Source organism: Coregonus clupeaformis, chromosome 17 (genome assembly GCF_020615455.1).
Source record: "Coregonus clupeaformis isolate EN_2021a chromosome 17, ASM2061545v1, whole genome shotgun sequence".
NCBI classification, from domain to species: Eukaryota; Metazoa; Chordata; class Actinopteri; order Salmoniformes; family Salmonidae; genus Coregonus; species Coregonus clupeaformis.
In genome coordinates, this window is record NC_059208.1 from 36,586,816 (window position 1) to 36,608,030 (window position 21,215).

A 21,215-nucleotide genomic window follows, 5' to 3' on the forward strand; every position below is an offset into this window, starting at 1 on the left:
CTCATATCCCTCCGCCCCTCGTCATCTGGTGAGTTTACTCAGACACATCACACACCCCAGCGCGCTGACGCTCGCTATGCCAACAGTCTCCCTCCTAATAAAGACATCTAGGGTCACTGTAGGGTGTGTGTGTAACTCATTGTCAGGATCAAAGCATGGAGACAGTATATAGAGTAGCTCGCAGTGAGGAAGAGGGACACTATCTAACCACCTATTTGCTTAGTGATATGCATCCTATATGCTTTTAGTGATAAAAAAAATAGGGTAAGAACTTGCAGTAAACTAGTTTTACCAGGCAGCTAAGTGACTTGCATATATTAGATGATACAGCACAGACAGAAGACAAAAAGATGTAATCGGAGTGGCATTCATTGACACTCATGGACAAGGACCCACTCACTATGTTGCCCTTCGTGGCCTCGCCCAGCAGCCCGCCGAAGGTGATGACAGGGGACATGCAGGCGCAGTAGAGGAACAGGATGGAGGCCAGACACTGCAGGTTCAACGAGTCCCGGATGTCGCTCCAGTAGAACGGGGCCTTCCGCTTTATATCCATCACAAGGCCTCCAAAGATCCTGGAGGAAGGGAAAAACCACAACACTTTACAGCAGACTAACTAAAGTAGCAGCATTATACTAATGTGGTAAAGTACCCCAGATCACTCCCTTGGACTCCCAGATTACATCTTGTACTTCTGGATTAGGTTTTTGGACCATACAGGGGACCATACAACACATTCTTTGACTCCGAGATAAGTTTTTGGACCTTCAATAGGGCTCCCAGATATTTTTTTAGGACCCACAGATAACCATCATCAATAGGTTCTGCCAGATTACTTTTTGGAACCCCCAGATAACATTTTTGGCCCATCACAGTATGTGAATGGCAGTTCATTGGTGATACAGATTTTTGGACACTTATTTCACAAGCATTCATTCACATTTCAGAGATCTTTGGTTAATGGTCATTTCCTAACTGTGATGCTTAGAGCTACAGTGAGGGAAAAAAGTATTTGATCCCCTGCTGATTTTGTACGTTCGCCCACTGACAAAGACATGATCAGTCTATAATTTTAATGGTAGGTTTATTTGAACAGTGAGAGACAGAACAACAAAATGCATTTTAAAGAGGGAAATAAGTATTTGACCCCCTCTCCATGTCACGGTTTCGGCCGAGGCTGCTCCTCCTCCTTGTTCAGGCAGGTTTCGGCGGTCGTCGTCCCCGGAGTACTAGCTGCCACCGATCTATGTTTCATGTTCGTTTGGTTGTGTCTTGATGTTGTACACCTGTGTCTAGTTAGTCCTCATTAGTGTCCTATTTAGTTCTCGTTGTGTGTGTCAGGTGTTGTGTGTGATTGCTCTTCTGTTTGGTGTTCTGAGCTACGTGTTTCCCTCCGTTGTTTTGGAGAGGTTTTCGCACATGTTAGTGCGCCAATTGTTTTGACGCCTGTGTGCGCCTTTACTTCGCCTCCGGGCTTGTTTGCTCGTGTACTACGTGAATATTTCACTAAAGTCTTTTGGACTTAGTTTCTGCGTCCTGCGCTTGATTCCTGCACCACACCCACCTTCAGCACCCCTTGACACTCCATCAGAAAGATTTCTGGCTCCCAGGTGTCTTTTATACAGGTAACGAGCTGAGATTAGAAGCACACTCTTAAAGGGAGTGCTCCTAATCTCAGCTTGTTACCTGTATAAAAGACACCTGTCCACAGAAGCAATCAATCAATCAGATTCCAAACTCTCCACCATGGCCAAGACCAAAGAGCTCTCCAAGGATGTCAGGGACAAGATTGTAGACCTACACAAGGCTGGAATGGGCTACAAGACCATCGCCAAGCAGCTTGGTGAGAAGGTGACAACAGTTGGTGCGATTATTCGCAAATGGAAGAAACACAAAAGAACTGTCAATCTCCCTCGGCCTGGGGCTACATGCAAAATCTCACCTCGTGGAGTTGCAATGATCATGAGAACGGTGAGGAATCAGCCCAGAACTACACGGGAGGATCTTGTCAATGATCTCAAGGCAGCTGGGACCATAGTCACCAAGAAAACAATTGGTAACACATTACGCCGTGAAGGACTGAAATCCTGCAGCGCCCGCAAGGTCCCCCTGCTCAAGAATGCACATATACAGGCCCGTCTGAAGTTTGCCAATGAACATCTGAATGATTCAGAGGAGAACTGGGTGAAAGTGTTGTGGTCAGATGAGACCAAAATCGAGCTCTTTGGCATCAACTCAACTCGCCATGTTTGGAGGAGGAGGAATGCTGCCGTTGACCCCAAGAACACCATCCCCACGTCAAACATGGAGGTGGAAACATTATGCTTTGGGGGTGTTTTTCTGCTAAGGGGACAGGACAACATCACCGCATCAAAGGGACGATGGACGGGGCCATGTACCGTCAAATCTTGAGTGAGAACCTCCTTCCCTCAGCCAGGGCATTGAAAATGGGTCGTGGATGGGTATTCCAGCATGACAATGACCCAAAACACACGGCCAAGGCAACAAAGGAGTGGCTCAAGAAGAACCACATTAAGGTCCTGGAGTGGCCTAGCCTGTCTCCAGACCTTAATCCCATAGAAAATCTGTAGAGGGAGCTGAAGGTTTGAGTTGCCAAACGTCAGGCTCGAAACCTTAATGACTTGGAGAAGATCTGCAAAGAGGAGTGGGACAAAATCCCTCCTGAGATGTGTGCAAACCTGGTGGCCAACTACAAGAAACGTCTGACCTCTGTGATTGCCAACAAGGGTTTTGCCACCAAGTACTAAGTCATGTTTTGCAGAGGGGTCAAATACTTATTTCCTTCATTAAAATGCAAATAAATTTATAACATTTTTGACATGCGTTTTTCTGGATTTTTTTGTTGTTATTCTGTCTCTCACTGTTCAAATTAACCTACCATTAAAATTATAGACTGATCATGTCTTTGTCAGTGAGAAAACGTACAAAATCAGCAGGGGATCAAATATTTTTTTCCCTCACTGTACGTTCCTTGCTGAGGGGAACCCTATTAGTTTCCCACTGGAGTTGGACAAACTCCTGCTCTCTGACCCAGATACCAGTCAACCCATGTTTCTACCTCACACACTCAGCTAACTTACACAAACACGCTCAACCCAACACTCTCAGCTCTAAGTCACCAACCACTTTGTGGTCAGGAACTGACTAACACCGCCGAAAGAGAGAGTGACTCTCTCTCAGCTTGTGGCTTTTTATAGCAGCATGCAGAGTTGAGAGTGGATCTGCGGAATGGTAAATAATTCAGTGGCCAGTCTGCGAGGTGTGGGTGGGTGTGTCCTGGGGGAGTGAGGTCGCAAATAAACACACTACAAACAGGGCAGCCACGTGATCGCAGAAGCTTTTACACCTAGAACCGGAGTATCTATTTATGTCAGCATCGTAATTGTAAAGTGTGCAGTGATAATGATCTATACAACATTAAAATCTACCTTTCAATATGGGTGGTTATGTGCTGTGTGTAGTTATGTTTATGACTTGTCACAGTATGTGGGAATTGTATGTTGTTAATTTTGCCTTCATAAACAGTTTCAATAATGTATTACCTTATCAATGTGCAATGAATTTCATCATGAATAACATTTATTTGTATTACTATGACATCAAATTATTAAAAAGAGAGTTTTACAACATATTGCATATGCCATGCCATATTATTTTCTATGATACTAGAGTCTTAAGCAGTGTTTCAAATGTTACCCTATTGATCAGAATTCTATGTAAGAAATAGGGTGTCATTTGAGATTTACCCTTATCAACTCTTCTCTATGGGGCAGTTTCGCAGACACAGATTAAGTCTAGTCCTGGACTAAAAAGCAAGCTTAAAATGTAATCAAGCTCAAAATTGAATCTCCATTGAAAATGCTTTAAGGTCCAGAATTAGGCTTAAATACGGAAACCTCCCCTATGAATTCATATGTCTAACTCACCGTCCGGTTCTCTGCAGCTCGGGCCCAGCTCCGTGGCCTTCATCCTCCTCCTTCAACATCTCCCCAGACGGTGAGGCCGACCCGTTGGGCTGGGAGGGTATCTTCCTCTTCATCTAAAGGTGAGAGAGTCATTACAGGTGTGGCTCAGTTTGTAGAGCATGGAGTTGGCCACGCCAGGGTCGTTGGTTTGAATTCCGCTGGGGCCACCCCATATGAAAATGCATGCACGCATGACTGTAAGTTATTACAGGGCTGTCGTATCCTCTACTGATACCAGGAGGCAGTCATACACATCATGGAAAACTGCTATGCAAGCCAGTGTCCTTCAATCCTGGTCCTGGGACCCACAGGTGGTGCAGTGCAGGCTATATTTACAACCTAGTACTAACACATCTCATTTAACTAATCATCAAGCCCTTGACTAGTTTAATCAAGTGTGTTAGTGCTAGGCTGAAACAAAAGCCTGCTCCCCTTGTGGGTCTCCAGGATCATGATTGAAGAGCACTAAATATGTGACCAATCATCTCAAATCAGGCTTAACTTTAGACATGTAGATTTTCTTAGACCCACACCTGCGATGGGACGTTCTTGGGGGGTTCGATTCGTATCGTGGGGTCCCATTCTCCTGGGGGCAGGACTGTCACCTGGTCCAGAAATTCATCTATCCCAGACAGCAGGTCCGTCCGGTCTTTGGCTTTGTACGCCACATCATGGAATATCTACAGAGACATGCAGGAAACAGTATAGCTTTTACATTTTGATCTAATGATCTTAAAATGAATCTAATCTGAATGCCACACCTAAAGGTCCCCCTAAAGGGAAAAAGTTTCACAAATGAGTTATTCTATTCTATGCATGTGGGGGGAGCTAATGAATGTTTATTAATTAATGTTACCTCATCTGTCATCAGTGTGGCCATGGATCTGCCAATCTCATGGTACTGAGGGCCTTTACCATTTGGACCCAGCAGCAGAAACAGAAACCTGTAGGGAGCACAAACCATTTTCATTAGACTGAACACAAATATATGTAAATGGTCAGATATAGGCAGATATTGATTTATTCAAAACCCAACATAAGTGAGTATATTTGGTGATAGGACTTATGACTCCAAATACAAATGGTTTAGGTTCCTGTAGGGGAGTAGGTGCACGAATAAAACCTAGAACCAGCAGGTTAGACAGAGAAAGAGAAGTGAAAGAGTGGGTGTTGAGGTGTAGTGTACCTACCTGGTGGGCACGGGCACCTCGGTGAGCCCTGTGATGAGGACGGCGGGGGCCAGGCGTACGAAGGCGATGATGGGCCTCTCCAGGAAGTCCACCTCCCCTACCAGCACGTTGGACGCTTCAGCGCCCGGAGGAATCTTCTTCATGAAGTTCATGTCCACCTAAAGGAGCCGAATGGGACAGAGAGAGAGACTTTAGGGAGTAACAACTATATAAGACAGTGTCTCCCAATCCTTGTCCTGGGGACCCAAAGCACATTTGAGTTTTTTTGCCCTAGCACTAGCACACCTGATTCAAATAATCAAAGGCTTGATGATGAGTTGATTAGTTGAATCAAGAGTGTTAGTGTTAGTGAAATAGAGGTCTGCGCAGGACAGAATTCTTCATCCCGCTCCCGCCCACTGCTTTTCATACCGCGCCCGCTCCTGCTGACTTCTTGTCCGACTCCCACCCGCTCCCGCAAGAACTGGTCCCGAACCCGACCACAGTCCTGCAATGTTATTTGAGGTGTATGTGACGCAGCTCGCTTTGCAGCCCCGGTTCCAGCCATTTTGCCACCCTAGGCAAGATCAAAATAGCCTAAGGAAATACCAGAGATTCTCACGTGGCCCATTATATTAGGCTATCGTATTATTGTTCTGAAGTGGCTGTCCTATATCTAAGAGATACAGTGGGGGAAAAAAGTATTTAGTCAGCCACCAATTGTGCAAGTTCTCCCACTTAAAAAGATGAGAGAGGCCTGTAATTTTCATCATAGGTACACGTCAACTATGACAGACAAAATGAGAAAATGTTTTCCAGAAAATCACATTGTAGGATTTTTAATGAATTTATTTGCAAATTATGGTGGAAAACAAGTATTTGTCAATAACAAAAGTTTCTCAATACTTTGTTATATACCCTTTGTTGGCAATGACACAGGTCAAACGTTTTCTGTAAGTCTTCACAAGGTTTTCACACACTGTTGCTGGTATTTTGGCCCATTCCTCCATGCAGATCTCCTCTAGAGCAGTGATGTTTTGGGGCTGTCGCTGGGCAACACGGACTTTCAACTCCCCTCCAAAGATTTTCTATGGGGTTGAGATCTGGAGACTGGCTAGGCCACTCCAGGACCTTGAAATGCTTCTTACGAAGCCACTCCTTCGTTGCCCGGGCAGTGTGTTTGGGATCATTGTCATGCTGAAAGACCCAGCCACGTTTCATCTTCAATGCCCTTGCTGATGGAAGGAGGTTTTCACTCAAAATCTCACGATACATGGCCCCATTCATTCTTTCCTTTACACGGATCAGTCGTCCTGGTCCCTTTGCAGAAAAACAGCCCCAAAGCATGATGTTTCCACCCCCATGCTTCACAGTAGGTATGGTGTTCTTTGGATGCAACTCAGCATTCTTTGTCCTCCAAACACGACGAGTTGAGTTTTTACCAAAAAGTTCACATCTGGCACTGCAGGATTTGAGTCCCTGGCGGCGTAGTGTGTTACTGATGGTAGGCTTTGTTACTTTGGTCCCAGCTCTCTGCAGGTCATTCACTAGGTCCCCCCGTGTGGTTCTGGGATTTTTGCTCACCGTTCTTGTGATCATTTTGACCCCACGGGGTGAGATCTTGCGTGGAGCCCCAGATCGAGGGAGATTATCAGTGGTCTTGTATGTCTTCCATTTCCTAATAATTGCTCCCACAGTTGATTTCTTCAAACCAAGCTGCTTACCCATTGCAGATTCAGTCTTCCCAGCCTGGTGCAGGTCTACAGAGGAGCCTCTACAGAGGAGTTACAGGTCTGTGAGAGCCAGTCTTGCTTGTTTATAGGTGACCAAATACTTATTTTCCACCATAATTTGCAAATAAATTCATTAAAAATCCTACAATGTGATTTTCTGGAAAAAAAATCTCAATTTGTCTGTCATAGTTGACGTGTACCTATGATGAAAATTACAGGCCTCTCTCATCTTTTTAAGTGGGAGAACTTGCACAATTGGTGGCTGACTAAATACTTTTTTTCCCCACTGTATACTTCCATTAATTTTTTCAACTGGTACCGGGGGACCTTCAGACGAGTCTTGTGTGGCCTATGGGCATCCTAGAGCAAAACAACATGTATGTGTTCGTGAGAGTCTCACCTTTCCACAGAGGGGTCATATTAGCGTTTAGCCCAAAATGTTCGGACGCTACAGACAGAAGTTGGCAGATCGGCTGTACCGACTTCAGATGAGTCCCAAGACGCTTGTGGGGGTTGTAAAGCAAACACCGCTCTAGCCCTGCCACCTTTCACCGCAGATGCGGAAGTGAGACATCGGCAGATGTGGTGGATTGAGACGCATCCAATGCTAAACAGATCTCTAGCTTAAACTGACAGATTTTTATAGGGATTTTTTGTATTATGCTAACTAGATTTTCATGGGGGCGTGTACGTCGACTCTAGGGTTTTGTAATGCAATAGATAACACATACAAAACAGAAAGACAACCGTTCTAAATAAGTTGTCTATCTGACCACCCGCTCCCGCCCCTAGCGTGAAAAATGCCACCCGCACCACAATGATCTCTGCGTGGCCTGCAGGTCCCACGTGATGCCCACGGGAACGCAGCTTTATATTGGAAAACACTGGTATAAGAAATCATGCTGAGAAAAATATATACACTGCTCAAAAAAATAAAGGGAACACTTAAACAACACAATGTAACTCCAAGTCAATCACACTTCTGTGAAATCAAACTGTCCACTTAGGAAGCAACACTGATTGACAATAAATGTCACATGCTGTTGTGCGAATGGAATAGACAACAGGTGGAAATTATAGGCAATTAGCAAGACACCCCCAATAAAGGACTGGTTTTGCAGGTGGTGACCACAGACCACTTCTCAGTTCCTATGCTTCCTGGCTGATGTTTTGGTCACTTTTGAATGCTGGCGGTGCTTTCACTCTAGTGGTAGCATGAGACGGAGTCTACAACCCACACAAGTGGCTCAGGTAGTGCAGCTCATCCAGGATGGCACATCAATGCGAGCTGTGGCAAGAAGGTTTGCTGTGTCTGTCAGCGTAGTGTCCAGAGCATGGAGGCGCTACCAGGAGACAGGCCAGTACATCAGGAGACGTGGAGGAGGCCGTAGAAGGGCAACAACCCAGCAGCAGGACTGCTACCTCCGCCTTTGTGCAAGGAGGAGCAGGAGGAGCACTGCCTGAGCCCTGCAAAATGACCTCCAGCAGGCCACAAATGTGCATGTGTCTGCTCAAACGGTCAGAAACAGACTCCATGAGGGTGGTATGAGGGCCCGACGTCCACAGGTGGGGGGTTGTGCTTACAGCCCAACACCGTGCAGGACGTTGGCATTTGCCAGAGAACACCAAGATTGGCAAATTCACCACTGGCGCCCTGTGCTCTTCACAGATGAAAGCAGGTTCACACTGAGCACATGTGACAGACGTGACAGAGTCTGGAGACGCCGTGGAGAACGTTCTGCTGCCTGCAACATCCTCCAGCATGACCGGTTTGGCGGTGGGTCAGTCATGGTGTGGGGTGGCATTTCTTTGGGGGCCCGCACAGCCCTCCATGTGCTCGCCAGAGGTAGCCTGACTGCCATTAGGTACCGAGATGAGATCCTCAGACCCCTTGTGAGACCATATGCTGGTGCGGTTGGCCCTGGGTTCCTCCTAATGCAAGACAATGCTAGACCTCATGTGGCTGGAGTGTGTCAGCAGTTCCTGCAAGAGGAAGGCATTGATGCTATGGACTGGCCCGCCCGTTCCCCAGACCTGAATCCAATTGAGCACATCTGGGACATCATGTCTCGCTCCATCCACCAACGCCCCGTCGCACCACAGACTGTCCAGGAGTTGGCGGATGCTTTAGTCCAGGTCTGGGAGGAGATCCCTCAGGAGACCATCCGCCACCTCATCAGGAGCATGCCCAGGCGTTGTAGGGAGGTCATACAGGCACGTGGAGGCCACACACACTACTGAGCCTCATTTTGACTTGTTTTAAGGACATTACATCAAAGTTGGATCAGCCTGTAGTGTGGTTTTCCACTTTAATTTTGAGGGTGACTCCAAATCCAGACCTCCATGGGTTGATACATTTGATTTCCATTGATAATTTTTGTGTGATTTTGTTGTCAGCACATTCAACTATGTAAAGAAAAAAGTATTTAATAAGATTATTTCATTCATTCAGATCTAGGATGTGTTATTTTAGTGTTCCCTTAATTTTTTTGAGCAGTGTATGTTATATCATTGTACAGTATCTACCTGGAGCCCAATGGGCACAACAGAGTAGGGAGAGACTTCAAATGAAAGGAAGGAATGACTGGGGATGGAGGGATCATGCTGAGTGGCAGATGGCAGCTATGGATAGATGCTATGGTTGGGGGAAGCTACGGTGTTAGTGGTGTAGAGCAGGGGTACCCAAACTTTTTCACTCAGGCCCCCCTTCTAGCATTGGGGAACATCCAGCGCCATGTCTATTTCTATTGGTACAAGCACTGTTCATGACACAAACTGGCGGAGATAACATTTTGTGTGTTTAAAGCTTATTTTCTTGCAATTCTATACATTTTACCATGTCTAATGTGTATTCATGTGATATTTGAGCGACTCCAACATGGGCTAGCTGAAAACGTTAGCTTACATGGGCTAGTTGATCTGGACATTTCTGACAAGTTATAAATCGCTCTCTAAGGTATGCAATGACTGACATGACAAGAGAAATACTGATTATCACTACCTAATTTTGAAATTTCAACTTGTGCATTCTACTATTACAACTTTCAAGAGTAACTTGAACACCGGACTGAGTTCCTACCCAACAGTTTGGGAACCACTGGCGTAGAGGGAAGCTATAAGGGCAGTACTGAGCAATGGAGTCCCTTTCATCACAAGGTTGTTTGTTTGAACTATGTAAGAGAGCTGGGAAACCTTGCCCACTGAGATGGGTAATATCTGCATCTCTCTCTTTTCCACAAACACACACACTCTCTGTCTCCCTCTCCCTCTTTTGATTAGACTCCCCCAGCAAGTATGAGGTTGTTTCTTGGCATACACATGAAAGCTGGTTTGAAGCTGATAACTCCTCACGGCCGCCAGGCTATTTATTTCATGGTTGAAAGAGTCGTAAAGTCATATAATGAGGGAGAGCTCACTGAACCAAACCCAGTTATTGAATTAAAACACTGTACAGTTTACTTTGAGACTGCCTCTTGGTTCTAGAAGGAAGGGAGTGGGTGATGATGGTTGTCTTGGACCTATGGATGAATGTGGCTGATGAGGGGCTTTCTTTGCCCAGTAGCAGGGGTTACCTTGCTTAAGTCCACACTGCTATTCTCTTTACTGACCCCAGCTTTGGAGGGCCTCCTGTCTCCGGCCTTGCTGCTGCTATCCAGGTTACTGGGGACAGAGTGTGTGGACATCAGTGGCCCTGAAACAACAAACAGACAGGGGATAGCGGCAGAAGAGTGTTAGCAATGTCAGCTCTGGAGGACCGAGGCACATGCTCGTGGATACTGAGATTAGAATGCCTACTTTTGATAATATTGTGTTTTTCATATACCACTCATATGCAGACAGTTTGCAAAGCACCAAAACACAATACCGGTTCTCCAATTTAAATTTTGAGGAACCTTAATCTATACAGAAATCATGTAGCTATACTCTGATCAATTAATTGCAATTATTTTTCAATAGGTTATCTTGTATAGGCCCGGACTACAGATGCATACTGCTAAATAGTATTTGATACAGAGTTACATTTATACAATCTCAAAAGACCTTAATAAATTGATAACATAATGAAAATTCATTATGGCCTGCAGTGATAAGGGTTCAAGCAATTGCGCCTCCGCCGCCCCACTTCAATGCGCCCTATAGCCATGTGAGGTGAGCCGTACACAGGAAACGCCAGCACTTCAGCAAGGGAGACGTGCATTGAGGAAATAACCACAGAAATGAATTAACTGTAACATAGCAACAACACACACTCCACTCCCTCTGTCTCAATCACCTAGAACGTAGATGAATGTACAAATGAATATGAATGGGTGACAGTTTCCTCCTTGTGGTCATCCTTGACCTGTGACCTGTTGTAACCCGGCCCTGCGGGCTATGAGGCAGCCATGTTGGGACGAACAGAAGTGCTATCGCTCACATTCCCTACAAAGCCCCTGGGAGTGACAGGGATTAGTGGAGATGCATCCGGAAGCTTAAACCCGGAATGCGCGCTCCATGCTGGACCTCCGGCCACACTCATATGTACAGTAAATGAGTCCGACTAATCAAATCATATCATTCCAAAACCAGGGGCACACTGAGGACGAACACTACTGACTCTATGGTAATTTGTCTTCATCTGCATACCAAGAGCTGACACTACATGTTATGTGTGGCACTGTGGCATGAGTGCTGCCGTGGCATTAGACAGCTCATTAGACAGTTCTTACTAAAGAATCCGGCAGTCAAAAGATGAGTAGGTGTACTGTATATATAGTTGCGGCCAAATATATTGGCACCCTTGTACTTTTCTTAAATAATTCCCTATTTCTTCTAAAATAAGTTTAAAAAATAAGTTAAAAAATATATGTTATTGTTATTAGATTTTCAACATTGCAGAACCAATTTTATTTTTCTAAACTTTAGTTTACAATTTTAATTCAGAAAATAAAGACAAAAAGGCATGGACAAAATTATTGGCACCCCGTTAGTGGTGCGTGGGTCAGCTGTTTGTTCACTTGCACCCGCCCGCAATTGCTAATAACCCATCCCGACTATATGTGATCAAGTGAAAATCTGAGCCCCGCACCCTACCCTAACCCGCAAATATAGATAATGTGCTATAGGCTACAGTCAAAGACTGTAGAATGATTTTATGACAGGGGTGGAGGATTTTTTGTTGTTGCCTGATTTAGATATGTTTCTGCTTATAATTTGTTAGTCAACATGTCTATGATTAGATAAATGTAGCTTCTCTTGTGTCATTATATGTTGTCCTAGAATAATAAATAAACCCTTGCTCAACAGAATAATGTAATAGATCGACAGAATTAATTATTACATCTAGTTGACATCGGTAAAGTTTTCTCTGTCATCTTTCGCGTAGCAAAGAAGTTTAGGGACTGGGAAGAAAATACAATAACGCAACAACAAAAAACGACAGGAAAGATTTTCTGTGCAAAATGTCCAAATGACATCAGTTTGACCGGTTGTAAGGAAAAAGAAAGCTGTGAAAACAACCCAACTTGTTTCTGAAAATATTTCAGTTTGGCTTCGGTGCATATTTTTTGTGGTTTAAATACTATCAGCTTTTATGATGCTTTTATGATAAAGACAGCACCTCTACAGATGGTATCTAACTGAGCATTATATTCTCTCAAGATGCAAAAAGAAATAAATCATATTTCTCCACTCCTGTTCCCAAGTCCACATTTTTACCTACATTTGGTGTATCATTTTACTGCAAGAAACGCTTAATTCTGCAGGAGTTATTATTACGGCTTTAGCCCTATTCGTACGGGACTAGTATTACTAGAGAACGTTCTTTCTCTTGGTTTCTACAAAACCAGTCAAACTTTTGGACACACCTACTCATTCAAGAGCTTTTCTTATTTGTACTAATTTCTAAATTGTAGAATAATAGTGAAGACAACAAAACTATGAAATAACACATTTGAAATCATGTAGTAACCCAAAAAGTGTTACACAAATCAAAATATATTTTATATTTGAGATTCTTCAAATAGCCACCCTTTGCCTTGATGACAGCTTTGCACACTCTTGGCATTCTCTCAACCAGCTTCACCTGGAATGCTTTTCCAACAGTCTTGAAGGAGTTCCCACATATGCTGAGCACTTGTTGGCTGCTTTTCCTTCACTCTGCAGTTCGACTGGTACTGTAATATATATATATATATATATATATATATATATATATATATATATATATATATATATATATATATATATATTTCTAGGCGTGAAGATATTTCAACAAGTCCAGGCAATAACAGGCTACACTGATAACTTGAGCTTGGTTCCCAAGTTTCTAAACCATACCAAACCATCTTTGGTAAAGTGTCTCCATTATATTTGAATGGAGGAAGTGTGATCATAATCAGGATATTTTAGCGAACCGCAGTAGAAGACATCCTAAATGCCCCACAGCCTTCAGATGTGAGCTAAATAGCTAACTTGCACTTGATATGTGTTTTTAGGCTATGGGTGAGAAAGTGAACTTGTTCCAAACGTTTAGCTCGGTTACATGCTGCTTTGCGATCTATTAACGGCAAGGGTTGCATTAAATAGGCACAATATTTTTTTATGATGCATTTGGCGATGTCCAATTCATTCGCAAAAAACGTATAAACAAAAGCATTCACTGTGAAAGTTGATACATGTAGGCCCTTCATATATAGGCTATGCGCAGCACTTCGTTCAATTTATCGAATCAGTTATTGTTTTCATACTCAAACCGCGAGCAATACCTGTCAAACTCATACATTTCTCTCAAAACACGGGGATGTCGATTAGCACGGGACTAGTATTATTAGAGTACTTTGGAGTTTGCCAAAAAACAGTAGGTTATTCTGGTTAGTCAGTCAATGTCCAGATTTCAGTTTCCATTTAACCCATCTAAACAGTAGGCTACAGTTCCCTTGACATGCCATAGGCCTATTTGAAGTCCCGTCTTGTGACTGTCGAATTTATATAGCGCTTCACAATCATCACACATAACATAGCAGGCACTGCTATCATCCTCTTTTACCACTTCACCAAATATTTTCCAAACATTACTTTTCTGGCCCTCCCTTCTCTATATTTTCAACTCTCCTTTCGCAGCTTTTGTCTTATTGAATTCAACTTCGACAATGTCCCTTTTGCCTCCGTGGATTGACGGTAACTTTTCTGCCCGTTCCCAAAAGCATTATTTGGAGATTGACTGTATAGGCTATTTGGCGTGCATACAGTTAAGCCCTAAAGTGTAGGCTTATGCACTAATACCAGATAGCCTAAAATAATGAAAGAAAAACCTCAATGTAGCCTATAAAAATTGCATGGATTTTTCAAGGTATTGTTTCTCTTTATTCAACCCGCCCGCCACACACCCGCCCTTCAGTCACACAATATTGAATTACCCTAAACCAGTCCGCCCCATGGATATAACCGCGGGGACTGCAGGTTATGAGTCAACCCGCGCATCACTACACCCCGGAGCGTGTGTTGGTTGCACAGCCTTTTGCCAAGATAACTGCAGACAAACACTTTTTGTAGCCATCAATGAGCTTGCTGCACCTTTATACTGGCAATTTGACCCACTTTTTAGCAGCAAACTGCTCTAATTCTTCATTGTTTGAGGGATGCCCTCCACCAATGCAGTTTTCAGATCTTGCCATAGGTTTAGGATGTGATTCAGATCTGGATTTGTCTCTGGCCACTTCATTACAGTCCATCCTCACTTCTTGAACCATTCCTGGGTGCTTTTGGATGTGTGGCTGGGGTCGTTGTCCTGCTGGAAGACCCACAACCTTCAATGGAGACCCAATTCTTGGACATTGGGTTGAACATTGCACTCCAAAACACCTGATCAACTGCTGATTTCATGATGCTTTGCGCACATTCATGGCCCCCAGTACCAGAGGCAGCAAAGCAACCTCACAGCATTTTTAAACCTCCCCTATTTTTTATTGTAGGGAGGGTGTGCTTAATTTGTCAGTAAATACAGCGCTAATTTGTATTGTCAAAGAGCTCTAATTTTGTTTTATTGGTCCACAGAACATTTTCCACATGATTTATGCTTGTTTAGGTGGGTGTATGAGAAGTTCAATCAGGCTTTCTTGTGTCTCCTTCAGCAGTGGGGTCTTCCTATGTTTACCAACGACCAAATTAAGCATTCAATAAAGAATAGAACACCCTCCCCATAATCAAACATGGGGGAGGTTTGTTAATGCTATGGCATTGCCATGCAGCCTCTGGCACTGGGGGCCTTGAATGTGTGCAAGACATCATGAAATCAGCAGATTATCAAGGTGTTTTGGATTGCAATGTCCAAAAACTGTGTCTCTGTTGAAGGTTGTGGGCCTTCCAGCAGGACAACAACCCCAAACACACATCAAAAGCACACTGGAATGGTTCAAGAAGAAATGATGGACTGTTCTGCAGTAGCCAGCAAAGAATTCAAATCTGAATCACATCCATAACCTATGGTGAGCTGAAAACAGCAGTTGGTCGAGGGCAATCCTCAAACATTGGAGAATTACAGCAGTTTGCTGCTGAACAGTGGGCCAAATTGCCAGTAGAAAGGTGCAGCTCATTGATGGCTACAAGAAGCATTTGTTGGCAGTTATCTCGGCCAAAGGCTGTGCAACCAAGTACTAGCTCCGGGTGCCAATCATTTTGTCCATGCCAATTTAAGTTTACAAAAATACAATTTGTTCTGCAATGTTGAAAATCCAATAATAAAGGTGTGGAGACCAAATGTTATTTTCAATTTCAACTTATTTTAGATGAAATAGGGAATTATTTAAGAAAAGTGCAAGGTTGCCAATATATTTAGGCCGCAACTGTATATAAGCCTTGGTAGGAAGATTGATGATGCTCTGACTCCCCTGATGCTGATATAGTGTTGATTGCAGTTATAACTCTCAGGGTCGATTATGTAGCTAGCTGACACTAACGGTGAAGAATAGCCTAAAGTGACCCCAGGGCCTGATTTGGAATGAGCAGCTGCATTCATCGTGTGTGGGATATGGGATGCACTGAGGGCATTTTACGCTCTATTGAATCTACAATAACTCTCTATAGCCTGCCATTAGGGAGAGGTGGTTTACCAAGCACTTTTGTTGGTGAGATAGCTGCTTTGGGTGTTATAAGGTCTAGCCTAACAGCTCCTTCAAATCATCCTAAACTGCCTGTCTATGCAAGCATGGGATTCAAACTCAAATGAACGATACTCAGAACGAGGTGAAGTAAGTATGTAGTATATAGTTTCTTGGCAAATGTTGTCAAGCATGGACTTCACTCGAGCGATACTCACAACGTGGTCAAGGACAGTATATAGTTTATTGGCAAACGTTGTCATCCTAGACAGAAGTAATGGAAGATTACAGAACCACACTAGTACCTATAATAAGACAACCAGCTGCCCACCTTAAATCATGTTTCCCTCCAAACTAGAAGTCTCTAGTTCTCATGACCCAACCTTCCAGTTCAGCTCTCTTCTACACACACTGCTATAAATACAGGGGCTAAATACTATCCAGTTCCGGAAAGAACAAAAAGTCACTGTGGATGTCACTGGGACTGAGAGAGTTACGTGCCAACGTTAAAACCCTCCCACCCCAACCCCTCTCTATGGCTTTATATTTAGCATGCTGTTTGCACATGTAGCAGTCCCTCACTAGACTCTTTACGGGGAAAACGTCTGAGACGTCTGTCTGTTTATACTCAGGAATTATGGAGGAGAGACGCCAAACGACTCTGCTCTGGAAAAAGACAAGATATTTGAAGTTGTTTAAGTCTGTCCTGGCTGTACAGTATATTCACAATGGGACAGTCATGGAGAGCAGTGACAGTAACTGGGAAGATATGCCATGATATGAGACCTGGCGACTCATCTCTTACACTGACTGGACTAAACAGGCTTCAAGGGATGGAAAATATCCAGTCGATTAAACGCCTTCAGGTTTTCATTTTAAGACTGAATGAAAAAAAAAGATTTGCAATGAAAAAGTGGACAAAGAAATATCACAGAACCAGGGTGAAACATTAACGTTTTTTCTCACTGGCCCGGTTGGGCCAGTTGGCCAAAAATCGACTGGCCCAAACATAATTTCTACTGGCCCGGACATGGTGTAGTTAAAATGCATTGGGGTCATGCAGGGCCTATATGTTGGCATGCTTTCTCTCTATATTCAGCTAATAATAGGCTACATTTGTTTATTATGGTATGTATTAAAAAGCTGTATAATAGAATCTAGCAATATAATTATTTAGAATTGCATTGTATTAATTGCATGTTATTTTGAGAAGATCTAAAAATAGGACGCTGCGCCATTATGACAACTGCCTTTCAAAAGAGAATATATTAATCTGGCTAAAGTAGATTAACCAAGATGAATGCTAGATGTCTTTTTGTAGCATTCTTTGTGCAGACTATCAACAGTAGCCAGCACATTGCTAGTACTGTATGCTCACTATTGAAGGTTTACTTTTATAAATCAATTTCCTTAAAGGAAATGGATTGGTGAGTGCTTCTTTTTATTCTGGACTGCTCACGTGTGATGTGTGAACGCATCAATTTACAGTATGTACTGCTTGAGAAGTTGTGACTCGCGAGGAGCGTGGTTGAATGAATGGCCAATCATATTGCTCAAATACATTACATTTACATTTACATTTTAGTCATTTAGCAGACGCTCTTATCCAGAGCGACTTACAGTTAGCACATACATTATTTTATCGAACCCACAACCCTGGCGTTGCAAACGCCATGCTCTACCAACTGAGCTACATCCCCTGCCGGCCATTCCCTCCCCTACCCTGGACGACGCTGGGCCAATTGTGCGCCGCCCCATCATGACTTTTCCACGTGTAGTCTTCAATGGTTTTCAAGACTGCGACACAGCAGATAATCTCGGTTAACCCCAAACTAAAGTTTCATGTAATTAGTCAGCTGCTCAATTAAGTTCTGGGTCCATACGTGTGGAGAGAAGAGATGAAGAGATGCTAGAACGAGGAGCCCAACCGGAACGAGCAGCTCCACCCTCTCTCTTTGCAAGATACGGGCCGAATATCCTCTCCCATTCTGAAATTCGAAAGATGCTTACACCTGCGAAATCGTGATTTGCCCAAATAACCAGTTACAAAAAACCCAAAACACCAGAACTACTGCTACTCGCTATCCCAGGCATCCCATTCCTTCCCAAGAGATTCTACGGTACCAGTTATGTTTACGTAGATCTGTCCATGAGTGATTACACAGCAGGTAACTGTCGAACTGGAATTACAAAATGCACTGAGAAGTTACTGGCCTGGTCGGGCCCAACACATGTTTTTACCCGGGACAGCGGGCCATCGTTAATGTCGGACCCTGCAGAACTATGGTATGGTAAATGATAAAATACATTTTCCATTTTCGAGGAGAGCCATGCACACACACTGAGCAAAGAGAAGTGGAGGGACCAAGCCAAGCAAGGTGAGGGTAGTGTGGAAGGGCTGGATGAAGAAAGGTGGAGACAGAGAGAGAAAGGAATGTGAACAATAAATAGTCTAGGAATGGAGCGAGATATGAGAGAAAGGGAGAGAGTGCAGAAAGATGATTTGATAGACTAGACTAGAGAAACAGAGACAGAGGTATGCAAGAAAGGAACGAGGTAGAGAAAAACAGAGGTGGAGAGAGAGAGCTGTGTGAGGTCTTGTTGAGTCAATAGAGGAGGGGTATAAAAAGTTAACATGCTGGGGTTGATAATGGATTTGTGGTAGGGTAGAGAAGGAGGGCACAGCCAGCATGCTGGTGCTAGTGTTCTCTGTTCAAGCCGTGACTCACACTGGCAGGCTACACAGATATTTGCCTTCTAAGGGCAGCTGCTGGAGCCCTCTAGTCTGCAGCGACGGTTGCCGAGCGGAATTTGCCTCCTCATCCTTCGTAATGGCGGTGGGTGGCGACTCGTCGTCCTCAGGCGGTGACACCACAACCTCCGGGATGGCCTGGCCGCCCGGGGCGGGGCCAGGGGCACGGGGAGGGTTTGGGGAGCGGCGGGGAGTAGGGGGCGTGTTCTGGGGGGTGGTGAGGGGCGAGGGTCCGGGGGAGGGCCCCCCAGCGGAGGTGGAGGAGGAGTTGGGCAGGAGGAGGTTGAGGAGGACGGAGACCCGGGACTCTTGCCTCTGGGACAGGTTGGAGACGGAGGCCCCCGGCTTCAGGGAGTGGCGGGAGGCGGAGAGGCCCTCCCCTGGAGTGGCGGGAAGACACAACAACAAAGAAGGGAGAGGAGGGAGAGAAGAAAGGGAGGAAGGAGGAGGGAGGAAAAAGGAGAAACATATGAGGGAGGATTTAATCAGAGAGGTGGTTTTAGGGGTACATTCTCTGGGGGCAGAAGGTAGGTGGTGGGAGCTTCTGAGGAGTGTGGTTAGAGAGAAACAGAGGTGTTGAGAGGTTCTTGCAGGGGAAAGGTGAGAGAGGTGAGGTGTCCACAGGGAACAATAAGCTTGTCCACTCACCAATCACACAGTGACACATACCAAGGGAGAGCATTTTGGGTAGAGAGATGCTTGCAGGCAAGAGAAGAGTTGTGGGTTGGTTAGCACAGTGTCAGTGTACAGTATATTGTACTTACAAATACAGAACCACAAATAAACCAGTCATATTTCATATCGGTCCACTTGTTTGGTATACATACAGTGCAAGCAAGCTATGCAATATATGACATTTCACACATATTTTATACCAAGGCAATATTGCATTTAATGCATTCAATAAAACAAAATGTGACAGTAGGACAGAGACCAGAGACCATTGCAACTGTAGCACAACCTAATTATTTCATTCACATAAACAGTCACACACCATACTCTGAGTACACACCACAACCTGAGGTCATGCTCAATAAACAAAACATGTCGAACTGCAAGAAGAGCATTACCCCAACCATTCCAACATGGAGTAGAAGCCATTGTTAATTCTCAGAGGCAAAACCCTGAGCCAGGCCAGCCACACATGCTCGCACCATCCGCACCCAGATTTCTCTTTCACAGTGGGGGGTAGCAGCTGTCTCTATGAGGCTTATATCCTCATTGTGGCATCTACTCACATCATTAGTTTGACACCTCCTGAACAGCCATGATGTATTTGGTCTTGTGTGGCTCAGTTGGTAAGACCATGGCGCTAGCAACGCCAGGTTCGTGGGTTCGAATCCCGCTGGGGCCACACATACTAAAATGTATGCGCTCACTGTCCTGTAAGTCACTTTTAATAAAAGTGTCTGCTAAATGGCAGATGCTGTCACCTTTACTTTTTTGGAATACCAAGGATTATAAAGATTATTTCAACCCCCTCGAGGATGAGGAAAAAGAAATGGAGTGTGCGCGGCGCAGGGGATCTCACCGTTTCTCTCAAGCAAGAACGGGTCTGAATGTTTCTTGCCTATGTCTGCGATTGAGCGCACCAGCGGTATGCGGTTGCTGAGCTTCCTCTCGTTCTGGTGGTGGTGTCTCTTCAACATGGCCTCACGCACCTTCTGACGAAGCTCCTCCTCCAGCTGGCCAGACACCACCATGCTGTCAATCAACATGTCTGGACACACACACACACAGGCGAATTGTATTGCCTTGTATTTGTTGTTCACTTGGAGGTTGCACCATTGGTACACACACACTTGCAAATGAGCTTGCATAACACACACACACACACACACACACACACACACACACACACACACACACACACAGAGAGATCAATTAAATGTCACCCTATTCAACCAACTTTATTATTGCCTTGTTTATCATTGTTTACCTCTGGTGCACAAACAAATCTAGCTAATCCTATAGCATGCACATGTGTACACACAAACTTCTTCTGACATGAATGTACCTGCAATCTCCTCGATACAGGTGGCCCTCATGTCCAGCATGACGGTGCCGTTGAGGATGCAGCTCCTCAACTCAAACAGGCTGTGTAGAGACAGGGTGGCCACGTAGGGCTTACTCCAACGCTCCCCTCCATCCTCCACGTCCTCCTCAAACTTCAACCACCTACAAACACACACACACACACACACACACACAGACACAAGACACACCCACACACAATTTTTTTTATATGGCTTCAATACTCATACTTCCATTTCCCAAACGCTGACTAAGAACAACTTGAGCAGAAGAAACAGACATTTTGCCTTGCCTTGAGCTTTTCACTTTTGAGAGGTAATGGAAAACGTTTGATTATGTTTTTTAAGCTTTTAACTAGTTTTTTAAGAGCAGTAGATTGCTGTGTATTTGTGTCTGAGCCCATGAGCGTAGGCTTACATTGTCTGGGATGGTGATGGTGCCATGGCTATGAAGGATGACTAAGA

At 44.4% G+C, this 21,215-nt stretch overlaps 1 protein-coding gene across 4 annotated transcripts in view; it reads right to left on the reverse strand.

The window, feature by feature from the left end:
* Positions 1-21,215, reverse strand: part of LOC121586329 (sodium bicarbonate cotransporter 3-like) — a 117,036-nt gene that overhangs the window by 17,398 nt on the left and 78,423 nt on the right. For 3 of the 4 annotated variants that reach the window (XM_045226314.1, XM_045226311.1, XM_045226312.1), the window contains exons 5-12: positions 20,735-20,895; positions 20,249-20,437; positions 10,461-10,579; positions 5,177-5,334; positions 4,843-4,930; positions 4,520-4,666; positions 3,948-4,060; positions 401-575 (exon numbers count right to left, since the gene is read on the reverse strand). In XM_045226314.1, the coding sequence (XP_045082249.1) occupies positions 401-575; positions 3,948-4,060; positions 4,520-4,666; positions 4,843-4,930; positions 5,177-5,334; positions 10,461-10,579; positions 20,249-20,437; positions 20,735-20,895 (1,150 nt within the window). The remainder of the gene's footprint in view (positions 1-400; positions 576-3,947; positions 4,061-4,519; positions 4,667-4,842; positions 4,931-5,176; positions 5,335-10,460; positions 10,580-20,248; positions 20,438-20,734; positions 20,896-21,215) is intronic. The other variant, XM_045226313.1, reaches the window with a different exon arrangement.